At 45.2% G+C, this 17894-nt stretch overlaps 1 protein-coding gene across 9 annotated transcripts in view; it reads right to left on the bottom strand.

The window, feature by feature from the left end:
• Nucleotides 1–17894, bottom strand: part of VRK3 (VRK serine/threonine kinase 3) — a 255863-nt gene that overhangs the window by 109102 nt on the left and 128867 nt on the right. For all 9 annotated transcript variants that reach the window (XR_004539198.1, XM_033941762.1, XM_033941768.1 and 6 more), the window contains exon 8: nt 10586–10670. Coding sequence is in view for 8 of the 9 variants with exons in the window: in XM_033941762.1 (XP_033797653.1) it covers nt 10586–10670 (85 nt within the window). In the remaining variant the exon portion in view is untranslated. The remainder of the gene's footprint in view (nt 1–10585; nt 10671–17894) is intronic.

The following is a 17894-nucleotide window of genomic DNA, read 5'->3' as shown; positions in this document are numbered from 1 at the left end:
GGAAACTTAAGTGATTCCCTTTTGATTTACCTTGACTATTACAATAGGTTCAAATGTCTTTTCTGACATCACAGTCGATATGTAGAGGCTTTTCATGTTTACATAAAGTAATATGAGCTACTGCTTTAAGCATGGCAACAGGGCAGCAGTTTAAAAGTTTACTTTGCAGAAACATTGCCCTTTATTTTCACTCAGTTACCAACTTACCCGGTCCCATAAGAGATATTTCAATCTAGACCGCTCCTGGTTTTCAATTTAGATCCCCAATATAATTAATAGTTAGAGTGGGATATAGACCTGCAGTCCACTGCACTGACCTCCAGGCTACTCGAGAACCCTGCTTGCTGCTCTAATAGGACTGGGCATAACATCTGAAGCTGTCATACGACAGGTTTGCACTGTTTCATTTACATCTTAGGGGGAGGGGGGTGGAAGGAGGTCAGTGACTACTAGGAGAGTGTGGGGTGTTCATGCTTACCAGTGGTCATCTCGTCAGTATGGATACCTTTTTGACACTTGTTATTAAAACAGGTCTAGCCCCAAACATCCAAATTGTGACCTGGAAGTATTCTTAAATGTTTGATTATGGCAGAAAACGTCCAAGTCACAAGCTCACCATAGTTCTGCCCATATCATGCCTCTAAAATGCCCCCTTGAGATTTAGACAACCTACAGATGAACAGCATGGAAATCAATCTATAAAACAGTTTTTGAAAATAGCAAATTGGAAGGGTTTGATGAGAAAAACATCCATTTGTTCCTTTATGTCACTTTTTGAACATTTTTCTTTTTTAAAAAAAGTCCCAAAGAGAGTCAGAAGGATGAAACCAGAACAATCATGCCTGCAACCATGAAAGCAGAAGTTACTGACACAGTTGCCTTGCTGGTCAAAGAAACTAGCTTCACTCATCTCACAGAAAAGTTGGATTTCCATTGTTGTAACATATGGCTAGCTTTCTGCAGATCAGATAATTCCTTCTGCTAGAACAATCTCCACTGTTTCAAGTGTTGCAACAACAAATTAAATTTGGTGTTACAACTGATCTGTGGACTGAAGATGGCACTGGAATGCCATACGTAACAATAACTGTATGTAGATGACTATTTTCATCTTAACCCAAGAATCTTTAACACCAGAACTCTGCTTGAGAAACACACTGCAGTAAATATTAGACTTACCGTGAAGGAAAATTTGGAAGAGGTTTGGGCTTACCATCAGGACAATAGAAAAGCTGGCCAAAACTACCTTAAGCTGCACGGGGGATTCTATGCATTCCTGCTACCAGCATGTCTTCTGAAAGGATATTTTCTATTGCGGGAAGGATTGTGGATGAAAGGAGAGCTAGACTGAATCCTGAGATTGTGGGTGACTTATTATTCATCCACTGATTAAAAGATCAGAAAGCACACTTACCGTAAGAGGTGTTATCCAGGGACAGCAGCCAGCTATTCTCACATATGGGTGACGTCATCGACGAAGCCCAGATGCGGACGCCTCACAAGCAGACTTGCTTGAAGAAACTTGAAGTTTCGAGTCGCCTGCACCGCGCATGCGCGAGTGCCTTCCCGCCCAGCACAGGGCGCGTCTCCTCAGTTCAGATAGTTAGCAGGGAAGCCAACCCAGGGGAGGTGGGTGGGTTGTGAGAATAGCTGCCTGCTGTCCCTGGATAACACCTGTTACGGTAAGTAACTGTGCTTTATCCCAGGACATCACACATCCACAATCTTCTATGTAAGTATTCCAATAAGAAACAACCAAACTCCACAGAGAGAGAAAGAAAAAAGACCAGAGGTGAAGAGGACCGGAAGGGGTATCAGACAGCCCGACACTCAGCCAAAGAGTGCTGGGAGCGAATCCTCATTTAACCCCACGGAACCTCCACCCCCTCGTATTGTGTACTGTATTTTTTTCAATTATTAATGCTTTATACTTGGCTACATAGCTCATAGGTTTACTGTTTGTATGGCCGTTAAAGTTGCTTGTATTGCATGTCAATTCAATATAACTTAGCTTTCATTTTCAGCAAAATCCTTCCCCCGAACGCCAACGCGTTTCGATAACGAGCTAAGCATGCCCATAGAGAATGGTTACTGCAGGAGGTGGCCAGAGATGGGCAGTCTCAAGATATGGTAGCTTTCGTGCAGGAGTTTTCCACCCTTGCCCACCAGGTCGCAGACATTGTTAAAAAACATTGGCATATTCCTAAATTGGTCATCCCTACCCTTGAGGATGCTCCATTGTGCTCCTATCGTAGAAGAAGGAATTTGGGGGAGTTGCTTAACCATTATAAACTACAGGATAGGCCCCCCAGGGTTAGGGGTAATCATCTCCCTTGTGGGTCATGTCAGTGGTGTGAATTCACTATCTCGGGGGAGCATTGGACCCATCCTAGTACGGGAGTTAGGTATCAGACAAAACACAACACTACATGTTTGTCTGACAATGTAATTTATGTGATACAATGTCCGTGCCCCTTGCTGTATGTGGGTAGAACCACTCGCCCCATAAGGGTTCGATTAACAGAACACAAGTCAAGAGTACATACCCATGCAGAATCATCTCCGTTGGTTCGCCATTGGGTCAGGCATGGTCATACGTTGAATGACCTCAAATGGAGGGTGTTGGACCAAGTTGCAGTGGGGTGGGAGGGAGGGAACACTGCCCGGAGGCTCAATCGGTGTGAGCTCCGTTGGATGTTTGTATTAGATTCTATGTCCCCTAAGGGGTTAAATGAAGCGTCCGATTGGTTAGCTCAGGCTGACCTTTAGTCTGTTTTCAGGTTATTATGTAGGGGCCCCTTTAAGAAGGTTTAGGCAAGAGGGTGTTACCCGGATAAGCGGTCCAGGTGGGTGGTATTTAAATCCCAGAGTGAGTCTGCCTCGGCGTGCGTTTGCAGCCGGTTGGTGGTATACAGCTATTGCTTTAACTTAAATGTAAGTAACCTAATTGTGAGTGTTTTGTGGATTGAGTTGGGGGGGTTCTAAATACGATTTGTAGAGGTCTCCCTTTTTGTAGTGTAATGGTCTGTCCTTTTATTTTTCAGCTCCCCATGTCGCCTTGACAAAGGTTATCGAAACGCGTTGGCGTTCGGGGGAAGGATTTTGCTGAAAATGAAAGCTAAGTTATATTGAATTGACATGCAATACAAGCAACTTTAACGGCCATACAAACAGTAAACCTATGAGCTATGTAGCCAAGTATAAAGCATTAATAATTGAAAAAAATACAGTACACAATACGAGGGGGTGGAGGTTCCGTGGGGTTAAATGAGGATTCGCTCCCAGCACTCTTTGGCTGAGTGTCGGGCTGTCTGATACCCCTTCCGGTCCTCTTCACCTCTGGTCTTTTTTCTTTCTCTCTCTGTGGAGTTTGGTTATCCCAGGACAAGCAGGCAGGTATTCTCACATATGGGTGACCTCCAAGCTAACCAGAATGGGATGGTGGGAGTGTTGGCAACTTAGGAGAATAAATTTTGTAATACTGTTTGGCCAAACTGTCCATCCAGTCTGGAGAAAGTATCCAGACAATAGTGAGAAGTGAAGGTATGAACCGAGGACCAAGTAGCAGCTCTACAAATTTCCTCAATAGGTGTAGATCTGAGGAAAGCTACTGAAGCTGCCATTGCTCTGACTTTATGGGCTGTGACTTTACTGTGAAGGGGTAATCCAGCCTGGGCATAGCAGAAAGAGATACAAGCCGCCATCCAGTTGGAGATGGTATGTTTAGAAATAGGATGTCCCAACTTATTTGGATCGAAGGAAACAAAAAGTTGAGGAGCAATTCTGTGTGGTTTGGTGCATTCCAAGAAGAAGGCCAAAGCACGTTTACAGTCCAGAGTATGAAGAGATGATTCTCCAGGGTGAGAATGAGGCTTTGGAAAAAACACTGGAAGTACGATGGATTGGTTGAGATGAAATTCTGAGACCACTTTAGGTAGGAATTTCGGATGAGTACGAAGAACAACTTTGTCATGATGGAACACCGTGAATGGTGGGTGAGTAACTAAAGCTTGCAGCTCACTGACTCGTCGAGCTGAAGTGAGGGCAATGAGAAACACCACTTTCCAAGTGAGATACTTCAGATGAGCCTTATCAATTGGTTCAAATGGAGGCTTCATGAGTTGAGTAAGGACAACATTGAGATCCCATACCACAGGAGGCAGTTTGGGAGGAGGTTTGATATTGAAAAGTCCTTTCATGAATCTGGAAACCACTGGATGAGCAGAGAGGGGTTTCCCTTCAATAGGCTGATGGAAAGCCGCAATTGCACTGAGATGGACTCGTATAGATGCAGACTTAAGGCCAGAATTGGATAAGTGCAAAAGATAGTCCAAAACAGACGATAAGGAGGAATGCTGAGGCTCCTTATGATGAGAAAAACACCATGTAGAAAATCTAGTCCATTTTTGGTGATAGCATTGTCTAGTTGTAAGCTTTCTAGAAGTTTCTAAAACGTCTCTTACAGATTGAGAAAACTGAAGAGGGGTTATGTTGAGAGGTACCAGGCTGTCAGGTGTAGATACTGCAGGTTGGGATGAAGCAGAGATCCTTGACTCTGTAAGCAGAGAAGGAAAAACTGGTAGAAGGTATGGCTCCCTGCTGCTGAGTTGAAGTAGAAGGGAGTACCAGGGTTGTCTCGGCCACCGAGGAGCGATTAGAATCATGGTGGCATGATCGTTCTTCAACTTGACCAGAGTCTTGAGAATGAGAGGGAATGGAGGAAATGCGTAGAGGAAAGATTCATCCATTCCAGGAGAAAAGCATCTGCCTCGAGGCGGTGAGGAGAATATATACTGGAGCAGAACTGAGGCAGTTTGTAGTTGTGAGGAGCTGCAAATAGGTCTATCTGTGGCGTTCCCCACTGTGAAAAAATGTGATGAAGAGGCGAGGAATTGAGAGTCCATTCGTGAGGTTGCAGTAGACGACTCAAGTTGTCTGCCAAGTAATTCTTTGCCCCTTGAATGTAGACAGCTTTGAGGAAAGTGTTGTGGTGGATTGCCCAGTCCTAAACCTTCAGAGCTTCTTGACAAAGGGAGGCAGACCCTGTCCCTCCTTGTTTGTTGACATAATACATGGCGACTTGGTTGTCCGTTCGAACGAGGACTACTGTGTCGTGAAGTAGATGTTGAAAAGCATAGAGAGCTTTGAGGATCACTCTGAGTTCCAACTGATTGATATGACACTGATGATCCATACTGGTCCAGAGGCCGGGAGTACGGAGACCATCGAGATGAGCGCCCCAAGCATAGGTCGAAGAGTCTGTCGTGAGGACCTTCTGATAAGGGGGAGTTTGAAAAAGCAAGCCTCTGGAAAGATTGGAAGAGAGCATCCACTAATGGAGAGACTTCTTCAAGGAAGGAGTGACTGAAATGTGTCGAAAAGGAGGGTTGCAAACTTGCGTCCATTGAGATGCTAGTGTCCACTGAGGAATTCTGAGGTGAAGCCTGGCAAAAGGAGTCACGTGTACTGTGGAGGCCATGTGACTCAGAAGTACCATCATGTGTCTCGCTGAGATGGAAGAGCGGGAAGACACTGCGTGACAGAGTTGAAGAAGAGCTTCCAGACGTTGTTGTGGAAGGAATGCTCTGAGTTGGACAGTGTCCAGAACAGCTCCAATGAATTGTAGATTCTTTGAGGGCTGAAGTTGAGATTTGGGAAAGTTGATTTCGAATCCCAAACTTTGTAGGAATCAGGTAGTCCGTTGGGTCGCTACAATAACCCCTTGAGATGTGGAATCTTTGATGAGCCAGTCGTCGAGGTAAGGAAATACCTGAAGACCATGATTTCTTAGAGCTGCTGCTACCACTACCAGGCACTTGGTGAACACTCTGGGAGACGAGGCCAGGCCGAAGGGTAGTACTCTGTATTGATAGTGCAGATTCCCCACCCGAAATCTGAGGTATTGACGGCAGGCCAGATAAATGGGAATATGAGTGTAGGCCTCCTTGAGATCCAGAGAGCATAACCAGTCGTTCTGCTCGAGAAGGAGATAAAGGGATGCCAGGGACAACATTCAAAACTTTTCTTTGACTAGAAATTTGTTGAGAGCCCTGAGATCCAGAATGGGTCCCAGATCGCCCGTCTTCTTTGGAACAAGGAAGTAACAGGAGTAAAAACCCATGTTCTGCTGTTCCAAGGGAACTGGTTCGATGGCATGGAGATGAAGCAGAGCTTGAGCTTCCTGAAGAAGAAGGGCAGTCTGAGATGGATTGGAAGGATACTCTCTTGGAGGAAGCTCTGGTGGAACCTGAGTGAAATGAAGAGAGTATCCTTCCATGATAATGGTAAGCACCCAGAGGTCGGATGTAATTAACGCCCATCGGTTGTAAAAATGATGGAGACGACCTCCTATAGGGGGAAAAAGAGACAGAGACAGAACAGTGGAGGTTATGCTCTGTTGTAAACAGTCAAAAAGGCTGAGAAGCCCTAGGTGCAGCAGAAGGTTGGGATTTCTGTTGCTTCTGAGGTTGCTATTTTTTCAGAGGAGGGTGAGGTTGCTGTTTTTTCAGAGGAGGGCGAGTATAAGGAGCCGGCTTTGGAGCAAAATGCCTTTGATAGATAACAGCAGGGCGTGCAGGCTTGGCAGGAACTGGCTTTGGTTTAGGTCTGACTATTGAAGCAAATGATTTTTCATGGTCAGATAATTTCTTGGTGGTTGCCTCGATGGATTCATCAAAGAGGTCGTTGCCCTGACAAGGAAGGTTAGCTAAGCGGTCTTGAAGGTTAGAGTCCATATCAATGGTACGAAGCCAGGCAAGACAATGCATAGCTACAGAGCAAACAGCCGCTCGGGCAGATAACTCGAAGGCATCATAAGATGATTGGAGGAGATGGAGACATAATTGAGAGAAAGAAGCAATGAGTTCTTGAAACTTAAAATGCATTTGGTTATCCAAATAAGCCAAAAACTTTGGTAGAAGAGAAAGAAGAAATTCAAAATAAGTAATGAAATAAAAATTATAACCGAGGACTTTAGAGGACATCATAGCATTCTGGTAGATGCGACGTCCAAATTTGTCCATAGTTTTCCCCTCCTTTCCAGGAGGAACTTTGGCATAGACCTTGGAAAGATGGGATCTCTTCAAGGAGGATTCAACAAGCACGGAATGATGAGAACTGTGAATTGTCAAACCCTTTGCGATGCACAGTTTTATACCTAGAGTCCAATTTTCCTGGAACTGCTGGTATGGAAAAAGGTGTCTCCATTCATCGAGCAAAAGTCTGATTCAAAAGCATATGAAGTGGAAGCTTAAGACACTCTTCAAGAGGTTGAGGAAGATGCATGACTTCTAGATACTCCTTAGAATATTTGGAGCCAGTATCCAATTGAACATCCAAGTCTACAGCCATCTGTCGCAGGAAAGACGAGAAAGATAGCTGATCTGCCAATGCTTTGCCTCGAGAAGGACTCGAGGACGTCTAGGCAGCTTGTGTCGAAGAAGAAGCTTCGACATGGAAAAAGGCATCAAAGGAACCTGGTGACTTGGATGAGGCAATCGAGACCGGAACATCCTTGAGATCCGGCATCGGAGACCTCGAATGAGGAGTCGGTGGTCTGGTTGAGGTTGGAGTAGATCGAGGCTTTGAGGAAGATGGTCTATCTGAGAAGAAGAACGATGCCTGGAAGGATGCCTCGATGAAGGCATTGAATGGTGGTGAGAACTGTGTCTGGAACCAGATCTCGAGGATCGAGGAGATTTCGCCTCGAAGACGTAAGCAGCCGATGCCGATGTATGAATAGGGCTAGAGGCTATAGATCGAAGCTCCAGAGGCTTGGTGGAGGAACATCTATGAACTCTCAAAGACTCTGTCCTTGTTTAGAGTGTGAGGATTCTCGTCAATTTACTCGCAAAGAATCTGCTTCTTGCTTTTCGTGCTTGGATGGCAGACCAGGCACTCGCAGAGACTCTGCTCCCTGCAAAGAATGTGGAAGCTAAGACTGGGGCATAGGAAGCGGTTCGATCTCACGGGAGTTTGCTGAATGCCCAGGCTAGATAAGAGGAAGCAGTTTAGGTCCCATGTTAGTAAGTAACTGAATAAACTGCTTCTTTAACATGGTCTGAAAAGAAGCCAGCAAGGATGGATCCATGTCTGAAACCGGACCACCTGCTTTGGCTGGAGGTTCCTTTGAGGTAGTGTGAGTGTGTTTCGACTTAGAAGTCTTGGACACTTTAATCACCACTGGTGGAACCGACTGCTGAGCTATCTGACCTGAGGAAACAGGAGAAGATACAGCACATGACGTCGAAGCAAGAGCCACTGCAAACGATGAAGGTCTGATGAGGCTCAAGGTGGAAGCAGTAGGCACCGAAGGAGCCTCGATGGAAGTTGAGGCCGAAGACGCTTTTGAAGTCGAGGGATCAGTAGGAGACTCCATCTCGAAAAGCTTGTCCACCAGAATGCAACGACGCTTGAAAGCACGAGGCTGAAGTGTTTGGCAAGGCAGGCACGACCTAGGATGAGGTTTCGGCCCAAGGCACTTGAGTCAGCGTCCGTGAGAGAGATCCCGCGCTGACACTTGCTACACCTCTTAAAGTCTGTAGCAGGCCGGGACATAGATGGAAAAATAGCCGCTGCAAAGTCGAAGCCCTCGGGTTGCGGCCGAGAGACCCGTCCCGGAAAACGAACGGAAGAAGAAAAATTTTTTTTTTAAACTAAAATAAAAGAAATAAAATAAAACAGTGATTCGTGAAGGAAAAAACAGAAACCGCGGTTGAGAAAAAGTGAACGAAGTTAAATGCAGAGTCAAAGACGGACTTCTCGGCTCTGCGGAAAACTGAGAACTGAAGAGATGCGCCCTGTGCTGGGCGGGAAGGCACTCGCGCATGCGCGGTGCGGGCGACTCGAAACTTCGAGTTTCTTCAAGCAAGTCTGCTTGTGAGGCATCCGCATCCGTGCTCCGTCGATGACGTCACCCATATGTGAGAGTATCTGCCTGCTTGTCCTGGGATAATAAAGCATATACGGAGTGCTGGTATCAGCTAGGTGCTTCATATAACACATTTCTTCTCCACTAGGTCATACAGGGCAACTTGTATTTTGTCCCCCTAGACACTTTAACAGGATGGACAAGATATAATATTTATTGCAATGTGTTTCTCAGAATTCAGAGATACTGTTGGGGTTGGAAGAGTAGGGGGGGTGGCAGGGAATTTATTTCAGTTGCTCATTACAATTAGATTATTTGTGTTCCTATGGCTCTGCTGGTAAGGGCTAAACAGCTCAGATCCTTTCTGGTGACTAAGAGGAAGATTCTCTAATATTGCTAGAAAAATCTGAATGGCCACTGTCATGGTCGTAAATGTAACGATTTCAATAAGATGAGAAATTCTCAATAAACCATGCATGCAAATGAGGTTCATGGAGAGTGACTGAGTTTACATGAGATGAGTCACTGGTGATAGCGATCATCACATGTGCAGAATAGACTACGTAAAGAGGAATAAATGTGTGCATGTGCTGGGCTAAGCTACGCCGTAGGCACACACTGATGGCATGGGCAGATATGAGGGGCAGAAAACAACCAGTAAAAGCTATGTTGCTATATTAATCATAGGCGTGTCAGTGCTACAGGATGGAAGGGGAGTGAAGGTGTGTCAGCTTTCAACACACGTGGATAAGACATGCTTTTAATACATGCACTCGAGAAGCGTGCTTTTGAGATCTTTTCCCATAAACACTAATATAATTTATGTGAATGGTAAACTTTTAAAAAAAAATGTAATGATGACAGCACCCCTGGACCAGCTGGTAATTTTTGGTTGAAAACTACTATATTTTATGTCAATGGCGTATTTAAAAAAAAAAATTTAATATGAGTCACAGCCAGGCATACACGCCTGAGATGCGCTTTGCACAGAACCGGCACCCCTGGAGAAGCTGGTAATTTTGGGTCATCAAAAGCTGGCACCACACTTGGAGAATCACGCAGCGATGATAGAGAATCGTCCGGAGTGTTCATTTAAATATTGATGAGCTCATTTTACTACCGCTTTAATATTCATGACCTCCTTATAATACATTTCCATGGTAGAGTCAGTGGCTGCCAGGAAGCTCAGAAAAGACCATGGTGAGCCATATAGAAAAATTGGCCAGTAAAATACCGCCATGCTAAACTGACTTGAGCCGGTTTAGCGACCATCATTAAAGGTATGGTAAGTTTTGAGAATCTGCTCCTATATCGGATAGAGAGGGAAGACTGGAAAGACATTATTGATCCTTAGTCTTATTATTGTTTTCTATTTGTGATTTATAAATGATAGCTGTATGTACAGAATACAGTTCCTTTTTATTCGTATACTTTAATAAAAAAGACAAACATAAAATCATAACTATTAGAGGCTTGCATGGATGGGGTCAGAGTCCGCAGGGACAAACTTTGTCCCCATGTCATTTTCTAGTTGCAAATGCTCTGTACTGTAATTTAACTATTCTCCATTGCTAATGTCAACAATAAGCAAAATGATAACGATTACATGCATGTTTAGAAAGATGCAAATCTCTTTGTTCTAATTTATTTTCAGGAAATGATCTGCTGCAACCAACATCCTCTTCTTTGCTTACTAACTCAGCTGTACTTCTGTACCTGTATATATCTTCATGTAACCCAAAGCCAACACAGTTTGGGATACCCAGAAAAGGCACATCATGTGACTTCTTCCATTTATCAACTATAAAAGAAACAAAAACAAGAGATTGTTGTTCAATACCTCAGTGATGACATGTGACTTCTTCCATTTATCAACTATAAAAGAAACAAAAACAAGAGATTGTTGTTCAATACTTCAGTGATGACCAAGAATGCAGATAAAAGATGAAGGCAATTTCAAAATATCCTTGAGAAATTGAAGACTACAGTTAACAGGACACAGACAGTTCCAATGCAGCTAAGGTGAGAATTCATGGTTAAGGTTGATAGGTGATCAGGAAGAGACAGGCAGTAGGATTTTATGGCTCAGAAATTAGAAAGCCCAGATCTTTGTTCAGTCACAGAAACACTGATTAATACCACTTGTACTATCTAATCTACCTATCCAAACTGCCCTTTCTTGCCATCAAAGATTCTTTGCATTTTTTCCAGTCTTTTTGGAATTCAGATATTGTCCTTGTCTCAATACTGCCATGTGAGGCTATTCCACATATTCACCATTATCTCCTTTCTGCAAAAAAAAAAAAATACTCCCTGGAGTGCTCCGGAGTATTCCACTTGTACCCATTGTTAGAGAATTTCCTCTCTGTGAAAGTTCTGATGAAACACATTTAAGGATGAAGATTAACAATGTCTCTGTACAATGTACAGGATGAAAACCAAATGATATTACGTATACTGGACTCAGTATTAAATCTTTATAAATTGAAACAAAAATATTTTTTCACTTCTTGCTAAAAATGGCTAACAATGATATGAAGTGATAATTTGCATGACCAGAAAGATACTTGCTTTACTTGAGAAGGCATATGTCCCTAGTTCAAGCCTGCACAAACAATGATTCTAATGGGTTCACAAAAAGCCCATTATAATTAATTTTAAGAAACTAGTGGCACAAAGATTTGGTAGACAAAAAGAATCAAATTCATAAACTCAGAACTAGAGTTTTGAAAATGTTTCCACATCTACTAGAATTACTACTTACAGTTTCAACAGATAAAGAGTAAGGATCAAAACAAGTATATATGAGGTGTGTTCAATAATTTATCTACTTCAGTAGGAAAGAAGAGTTTTCATAAAATTTGTTTTATTTTTCAATATAGACTAGAGAGTTGCGCGGGGACAGAAATCCCACCCGTCCCCACCCGTCCCCGCCAAAATCCCACCCATCCCCACCCGTCCCCGTGAGGAATCCCTCCGTCCCCACCCGTCCCCGTGAGGAATCCCTCCGTCCCCACCCGTCCCCGCGAGGAATCCCCTCCGTCCCCACCCGTCCCCGCGAGGAATCCCCTCCGTCCCCACCCGTCCCCGCGAGGAATCCCCTCCGTCACCATCCTTCCCTATAAACTTCAGAAATAGTTATTTTATTTAATTATGCTACTGAATTAAAGGCTCTGGTAGAGACCCATTTACAAATAAGCAAAGAGACTATTAATTTGGAAATATTAATTGGGAAGAATACATACTTTGTAAATGGGTTTCTACCAGAACCTCTAATGTAAATATAAAATATAAATACTCAGCTGATGAGAACCCACAAACTGTCAGCTGAGGACTTCCTTTGCAGTTGGCCTGGGGTCCCTTTTGCCAAGCTTGGCAGGCAGCAGTAGCGTCCCTGAGTCACAGATGCTGGCACCTCAGTGGCTCATAGATGCTGCCAGCAACTGCTGCGCTTGGTGGAGGGGAGTTCTGACCATCTCTAGAGGAGGTCCTCTGCTGGCGGTGCTTGGGGATCCCCACCAGTCACAGCAAGGGCCAACAAGTACTTCAACACTGTAGAAATAAAACCAGAAATGCATTTCCTTTTCTTTTGAACACAAAACAAAGATATCTGCCATATACATTTCCCAAGGCAGATGACTCTATGCAATGTCACCTCGGTAACAAAATACAAAAATAGACAAATACACCCCCTCCCTTTTTACTAAACCACAATAGTAGGTTTTAGCACAGGGAGTTACGCTGAATGCCTCGCGCTGCTCTCAATGCTCATAGGCTCCCTGCGCTAAAAAACAATATTGCGGTTTAGTAAAAGGGAGCCATAGTGCAAAATATAGACAGCAGATATAAATTCTCAAAACAGACACATTTTGATCACTAAATTGAAAATAAAATCATTTTTCCTATCTTTGCTGTTTGGTGATTTCATGAGTCTCTGGTTGCACTTTCTTCTTCTGACTGTGCATCCAATCTTTCTTCCTTTCTTTCAGCCTCCTGTATGTTTCCTCTCCTCCAGACCTCATTCTCTCCCCCAACTTTTTCTTTCTGTCTCCCTGTTCCCCCTTCTTTCTGTCTCTCTGTCTGCCCCCTTTCTTTCTTTCTCCGTGCCCTCCCCCAAGCCACTCGGTTTGCTGCCACCGCCATCGGGGAATAGTCCCCAAGCCACCGCTGTCCCAAGCTTTCCCTGCAGAAGCGTCGCGCTGACCAGCATTCCGCTCCCTGACGTCAATTCTGACGTAGGAGAGGAAGTTCCGGGCCAACAAGGCATTTCTCCTCATTCCATCCAGCCTGAGCCCCATCTCTCCTTGATCCAGCATTTCCCTTCTGTGTCTGTCAGAATTACCATTCCACCTATTTTCCAGCATCACCCTTCTTTGTGTCCATCTCACCTATATCCGTATCTCACCACTTTTTCAGAATCTTCATTTGTCTCTGTCCTTGTCTTTACCCCATATTCACCATTTGCCCTTTCAATGTCTTTATCTCCCCCACCCCCACACACACTTTTTCAGCATTACTTCTATGTCTCTATTTCACCTCCTCTTCATGTCCCCTCTGTATCTCTATCCTTATTCAGAAGGTCCTGCTTACCCTTTCTCTTCTTTGTGTCACTATCTCCATTTTCAGCTTTCCCCCCTTTTCCTTTGTTACTGCACCCTGTAGCTAGAATCTTTCCACCCTCCCTCCACTCCGGCCCAGCCCAGTATGAAAGATTTCCTTTTGTTTCCCTCCCCTCTCTCTTTCTCTCTCTCTTCTCCTCCCTCACCCATGAGTCCTGCATCTGGCCCTCTCCCTTCTACCTGCACCTGGCAACACCCCCCTGCTCCGCGGCTCTCTTAAGCAACTCGTCAGCAGCGGTGATCAAGACAAGCTGCCGACATCGAGGCCTTCCCTCTACGAGTCCCACCTTTGTGGAAAAAGGAAGTTGAAACAAGCGGGACTCGCAGAGGGTAGGCCCCGACGCCAGAAGCTTGTGTCGATCCTTGCTGCTGAGTTGCCGAAGAGAGCCGCAGGTAGAAGGGAGAGGGAGATAGGAAGGCTGTAGAAGCTCCGGAGCATGACACCGAACCCGGCCAGGATGATTTCTTTTTCAGGCTGCTGCTGCCGCTGCCATCCCCCACCCGAAATGACAAAAAACAGCCTAATGCCCGCGTCGGGAAATAGCCATGTTGAGCAGTGAGCTCAGCACGTACACAGATGAAAGCCTTGCTTGCTGATTGGTCCGGCGGCACGGTGGGGCGGGGCCGCCGGACCAATCAGCAAGCAAGGCTTTCATCTGTGTACGTGCTGAGCTCACTGCTCAACATGGCTATTTCCCGACCCGACGCCAGACTTGCATCGCCAGACTTGCATCGCCAGAATTTAGGTAGGTTGTTTTCATCCCCGTGGGAATCCCGTGGGCAAGGGGGCGTCCCCGTGGGAGTCCCGTGGGTCAGGGGGGCATCCCCGTGGGAGTCCCGTGGGCCAGGGGGCGTCCCCGTGGGAGTCCCGTGGGACCCGCGGGATCCCCGCGATCCCCGTTCCCGTGCAGACCTCTAATATAGACCCCCTTTACCTGCAATGATTTAAACCCCTCTGAAAATAATTCTTTTGTCTGATCTTCAAACCAGGACATCATAGCTTCCTTGATGTCTTCATCATTTGAAAACCGCTGTTCACTGAGAGATTTCTTCAAAACTGGAACAAGAAATAATCCAAGAAAGCTAGGTCAGGACTGTAGGGTATATGGTTCAATTGCTGAAACCCACATTCTTGGATGGCAGCCTGTAACTGAGGTGAAGAAGCAACATGCCTACTGAAAGTCTTCCTCATATTTTCTCCTTGATTGACTTCCACAAAGATATTATTGTGTTAGCGTAACTCTCCCTGGTTATGACTGTATTGTGTGGCATGAACTCCAGAAGCAAAAGTCCATCATCCGAAAAGACAGTTGCCATGACTTTGCCTGCAGATATTTCTGTCTTGAGCTTTATTGGGGTAGGGGATGACTAGTGCTTCCACTGCATCGATTCTATTTTGGACTCAGGATCTCTGTGATAGACCCAAATTTCATCTCCAGTCACCAACGATGGAAAAAATTCACTTGGTCTCCAGACAGCACTGGAGCCTTGTGGCCTTCTGACATGGTGTCAGCATTCTTCGAACTTGGAACCCATATTGCACTACCTTGAACATGCTCATCTTTTCATGAATTATTTTCCAAACTGTACCTGCCGAGATGTACATTTCTTCAGCTATTTGGAAAACCTTAATTCATCTGTCAGACCTTCCGTTGTGAGGGGTCATCTTCAATGGACTGTCTACCCCACTTAAACTGCTTGTTCCGGAATTTTACTTTGTAGGATGATGGGGCAGACTTACCATAACCTATAGTCATGCATTCATGGATCTCCTTTGGCTTTTTCTCTTTTGTGAGAAATTTTCACTGCTCCAAATCTAGCAGTTTCTTACTTGATTCACATGAGGACTCTACTGACATCCTGTCTCTTGGAATATTAGACTCAAACTGAGCCACAACTGAGAATGAGTAACCTTGAGACATATCACAACATGCACAAACTTGCTACTTTCTTTCATACTTAGGTAGAGAAATTATTGAATGCCCCTCATGTCACTAGCCTTTGTGTTTGGAGATTTCCGGTTTATAAATTCATTGTATATTCATTGAAATTCCTGAATTAAAAGATAGTATTTTGTTTGTGGTTTTATTTTTAATTTTATTAGCAGTGTCCTTCTGAGTTGTGTTGTGCTTTGTGCAGCATGAGGAAGATTTAACTACTCTCCTCCTGACGAAGCCAAAGGGAAACTCAGCCGGAGTTGAGAAGCATCTATGCTTGAACTATGTTAATCATTCTAGAGGATGACATTGTTAATGTTTTTGAAGGACGAAGGATTTTGGGACAATAGGGTTTTTGCACATTAATTTGGACACAAGATACTACTGGACACGCAGGGAGTCATTTCAAAGGCCATGAAGGAGTTTCAATATGCACGCTATTTAAGCTGAACAGTTTATCACAAGCATGTCAACTACAGATAAGTGTTAAGAACATAAGAAGTGCCTCTGCTGGGTCAGACCAGGGGTCCATCATGCCCAGCAGTCCGCTCGCGCGGCAGCCCATCAGGTCCAGGACCTGTTAGTAACCCTCCATCTATACCCTTCTATCCCCTTTTCCTTCAGGAAATTGTCCAATCCCTTCTTGAACTCAAATACCGTACCCTGTCTTATCACGCCATCTGGAAGCGCATTCCAGGTGTCCACTACCCATTGGGTGAAGAAGAACTTCCTAGCATTGGTTCTGAATCTGTCCCCTTTTAATTTTTCCGAATGCCCTCTCGTTCTTGTAGTTTTCGAAAGCTTGAAGAATCTGTCCCTCCCCACTTTCTCTATGCCCTTCATGATTTTGTAAGTCTCTATCATATCCCCTCTAAGTCTCCGCTTCTCCAGGGAAAAGAGCCCCAGTTTCTCCAATCTTCCAAGGTATGAAAGGTTTTCCATACCTTTTATCAAACATGTTGCTCTCTTCTGAACCCTCTTGAGTATCGCCATATCCTTCTTTAGGTATGGCGACCAATATTGGACGCAGTACTCTAGATGTGGGTGCACCATCGCCCGAAACAACGGGATGATAATTTCTTTTGTTCTGGTTGTAATACTCTTCTTTGTCCATCCGTTTGTTAATTTCTTCGAAGAAGTGCAATAAGTTCGGCAGGCACGATCTTTCCTTGCAGAAGCCATGTTGGCTTGTTACCATAAGTTTATTCCTTTCTAGATGCTCCTCAATGCTTTCTTTTATCAGCACTTCCGCCATTTTCCCCGGAACCAAGGTCAGACTTAACAGTCTGTAGTTCCCCGGGCCACCTCTTGATCCCTTTTTAAAAATGGGTGTAACATTGGCTATCTTCCAATCCTCCGGAATCACGTTTGTTTTTAGGGATAGACTACAGACTTGCTGTAGTAGTGCCGCTATCTCCTCCTTCAGACAGAAGAGCTGGGTCAGCTAGACGGAGACATCTTGCAGGAGCTGAGGAGCCTGAGAGAGCAGGTAAAGCGCTTGAGAAGCATCCGAGAGGACGAGGCCTTCATCGACGGAGTCATCCAGGAGTTGTCCCAGATCACCGAGAAGGAGCCAGAAAAGACCATCTTCAGGACGCCCAAACCATCCGAACCTGCAACCCTGAAACCAACGATTGGGGTACAAGAAGAGGCTGGAGACGCTGACTCCTGGAAGCTGGTGACTTCCTCTACTGACAAACATAGAAGACCTTCCCCTTCCTCTTCTTGTCTCTTTTTCTCGTACACAGGGCAGTTTAACATCGACCCCCACTAATCACCTTGAGGAACAGATTCTGGCTGTTACAGGAAGAACCTGCCAATGAGGTTCAGGAAGTTGTTCACCAGACGATTCCTGTTCCGGAGACAATAGATCAGCTCCCCCCAAAGCAGCGCAGAGTGTTAGTCATTGGGGATTCCCTGCTGAGGGGCACCGAGGGACCAATTTGAAGACTGGATATGCAATCAAGAGAGGTTTGCTGTCTGCCAGGAGCCAGGATCCGAGATGTAACCGCCTGCCTAGACAGACTTATCAAGCCCCATGACCACTTCCCCATGCTTCTCATCCACGTCGGAACGAACGACACTGCCAGGAACACCACGGAGAACATATCTGAAGACTTTGGAGCCCTGGGTGAGAAGCTGAGGAGGATGGAAGCGCAGGTGGTCTTCTCCTCGATCCTCCCAGTGAGGGGCAAGGGGAGAGCCAGGGAGGATCGTATCCAGAGGACGTATGACTGGCGGCACGGATGGTGCAGGGAGATGAACTTCGGATTCCTGAACCATGGAGAGGCGCTGCAAGGACTAGAGGGACCAGATGGACTTCACCTAACCAGAAGGGGAAAGAACGTCTTTGGACACCAACTAGCCCGCCTACTTCGTAGGGCTTTAAACTAGGTAAGTTGGGGGAGGGTACCCACTCACGGGCTGGCGCAAGCAACCAACTTGGTGAGGTAAGTTGCCAATCCATTT

Source organism: Geotrypetes seraphini, chromosome 4 (assembly GCF_902459505.1).
Source record: "Geotrypetes seraphini chromosome 4, aGeoSer1.1, whole genome shotgun sequence".
Lineage (NCBI taxonomy): Eukaryota > Metazoa > Chordata > Amphibia > Gymnophiona > Dermophiidae > Geotrypetes > Geotrypetes seraphini.
Note: the sequence above shows the minus strand (reverse complement) of the source record. Positions and strands in the feature narration are given on the sequence as shown.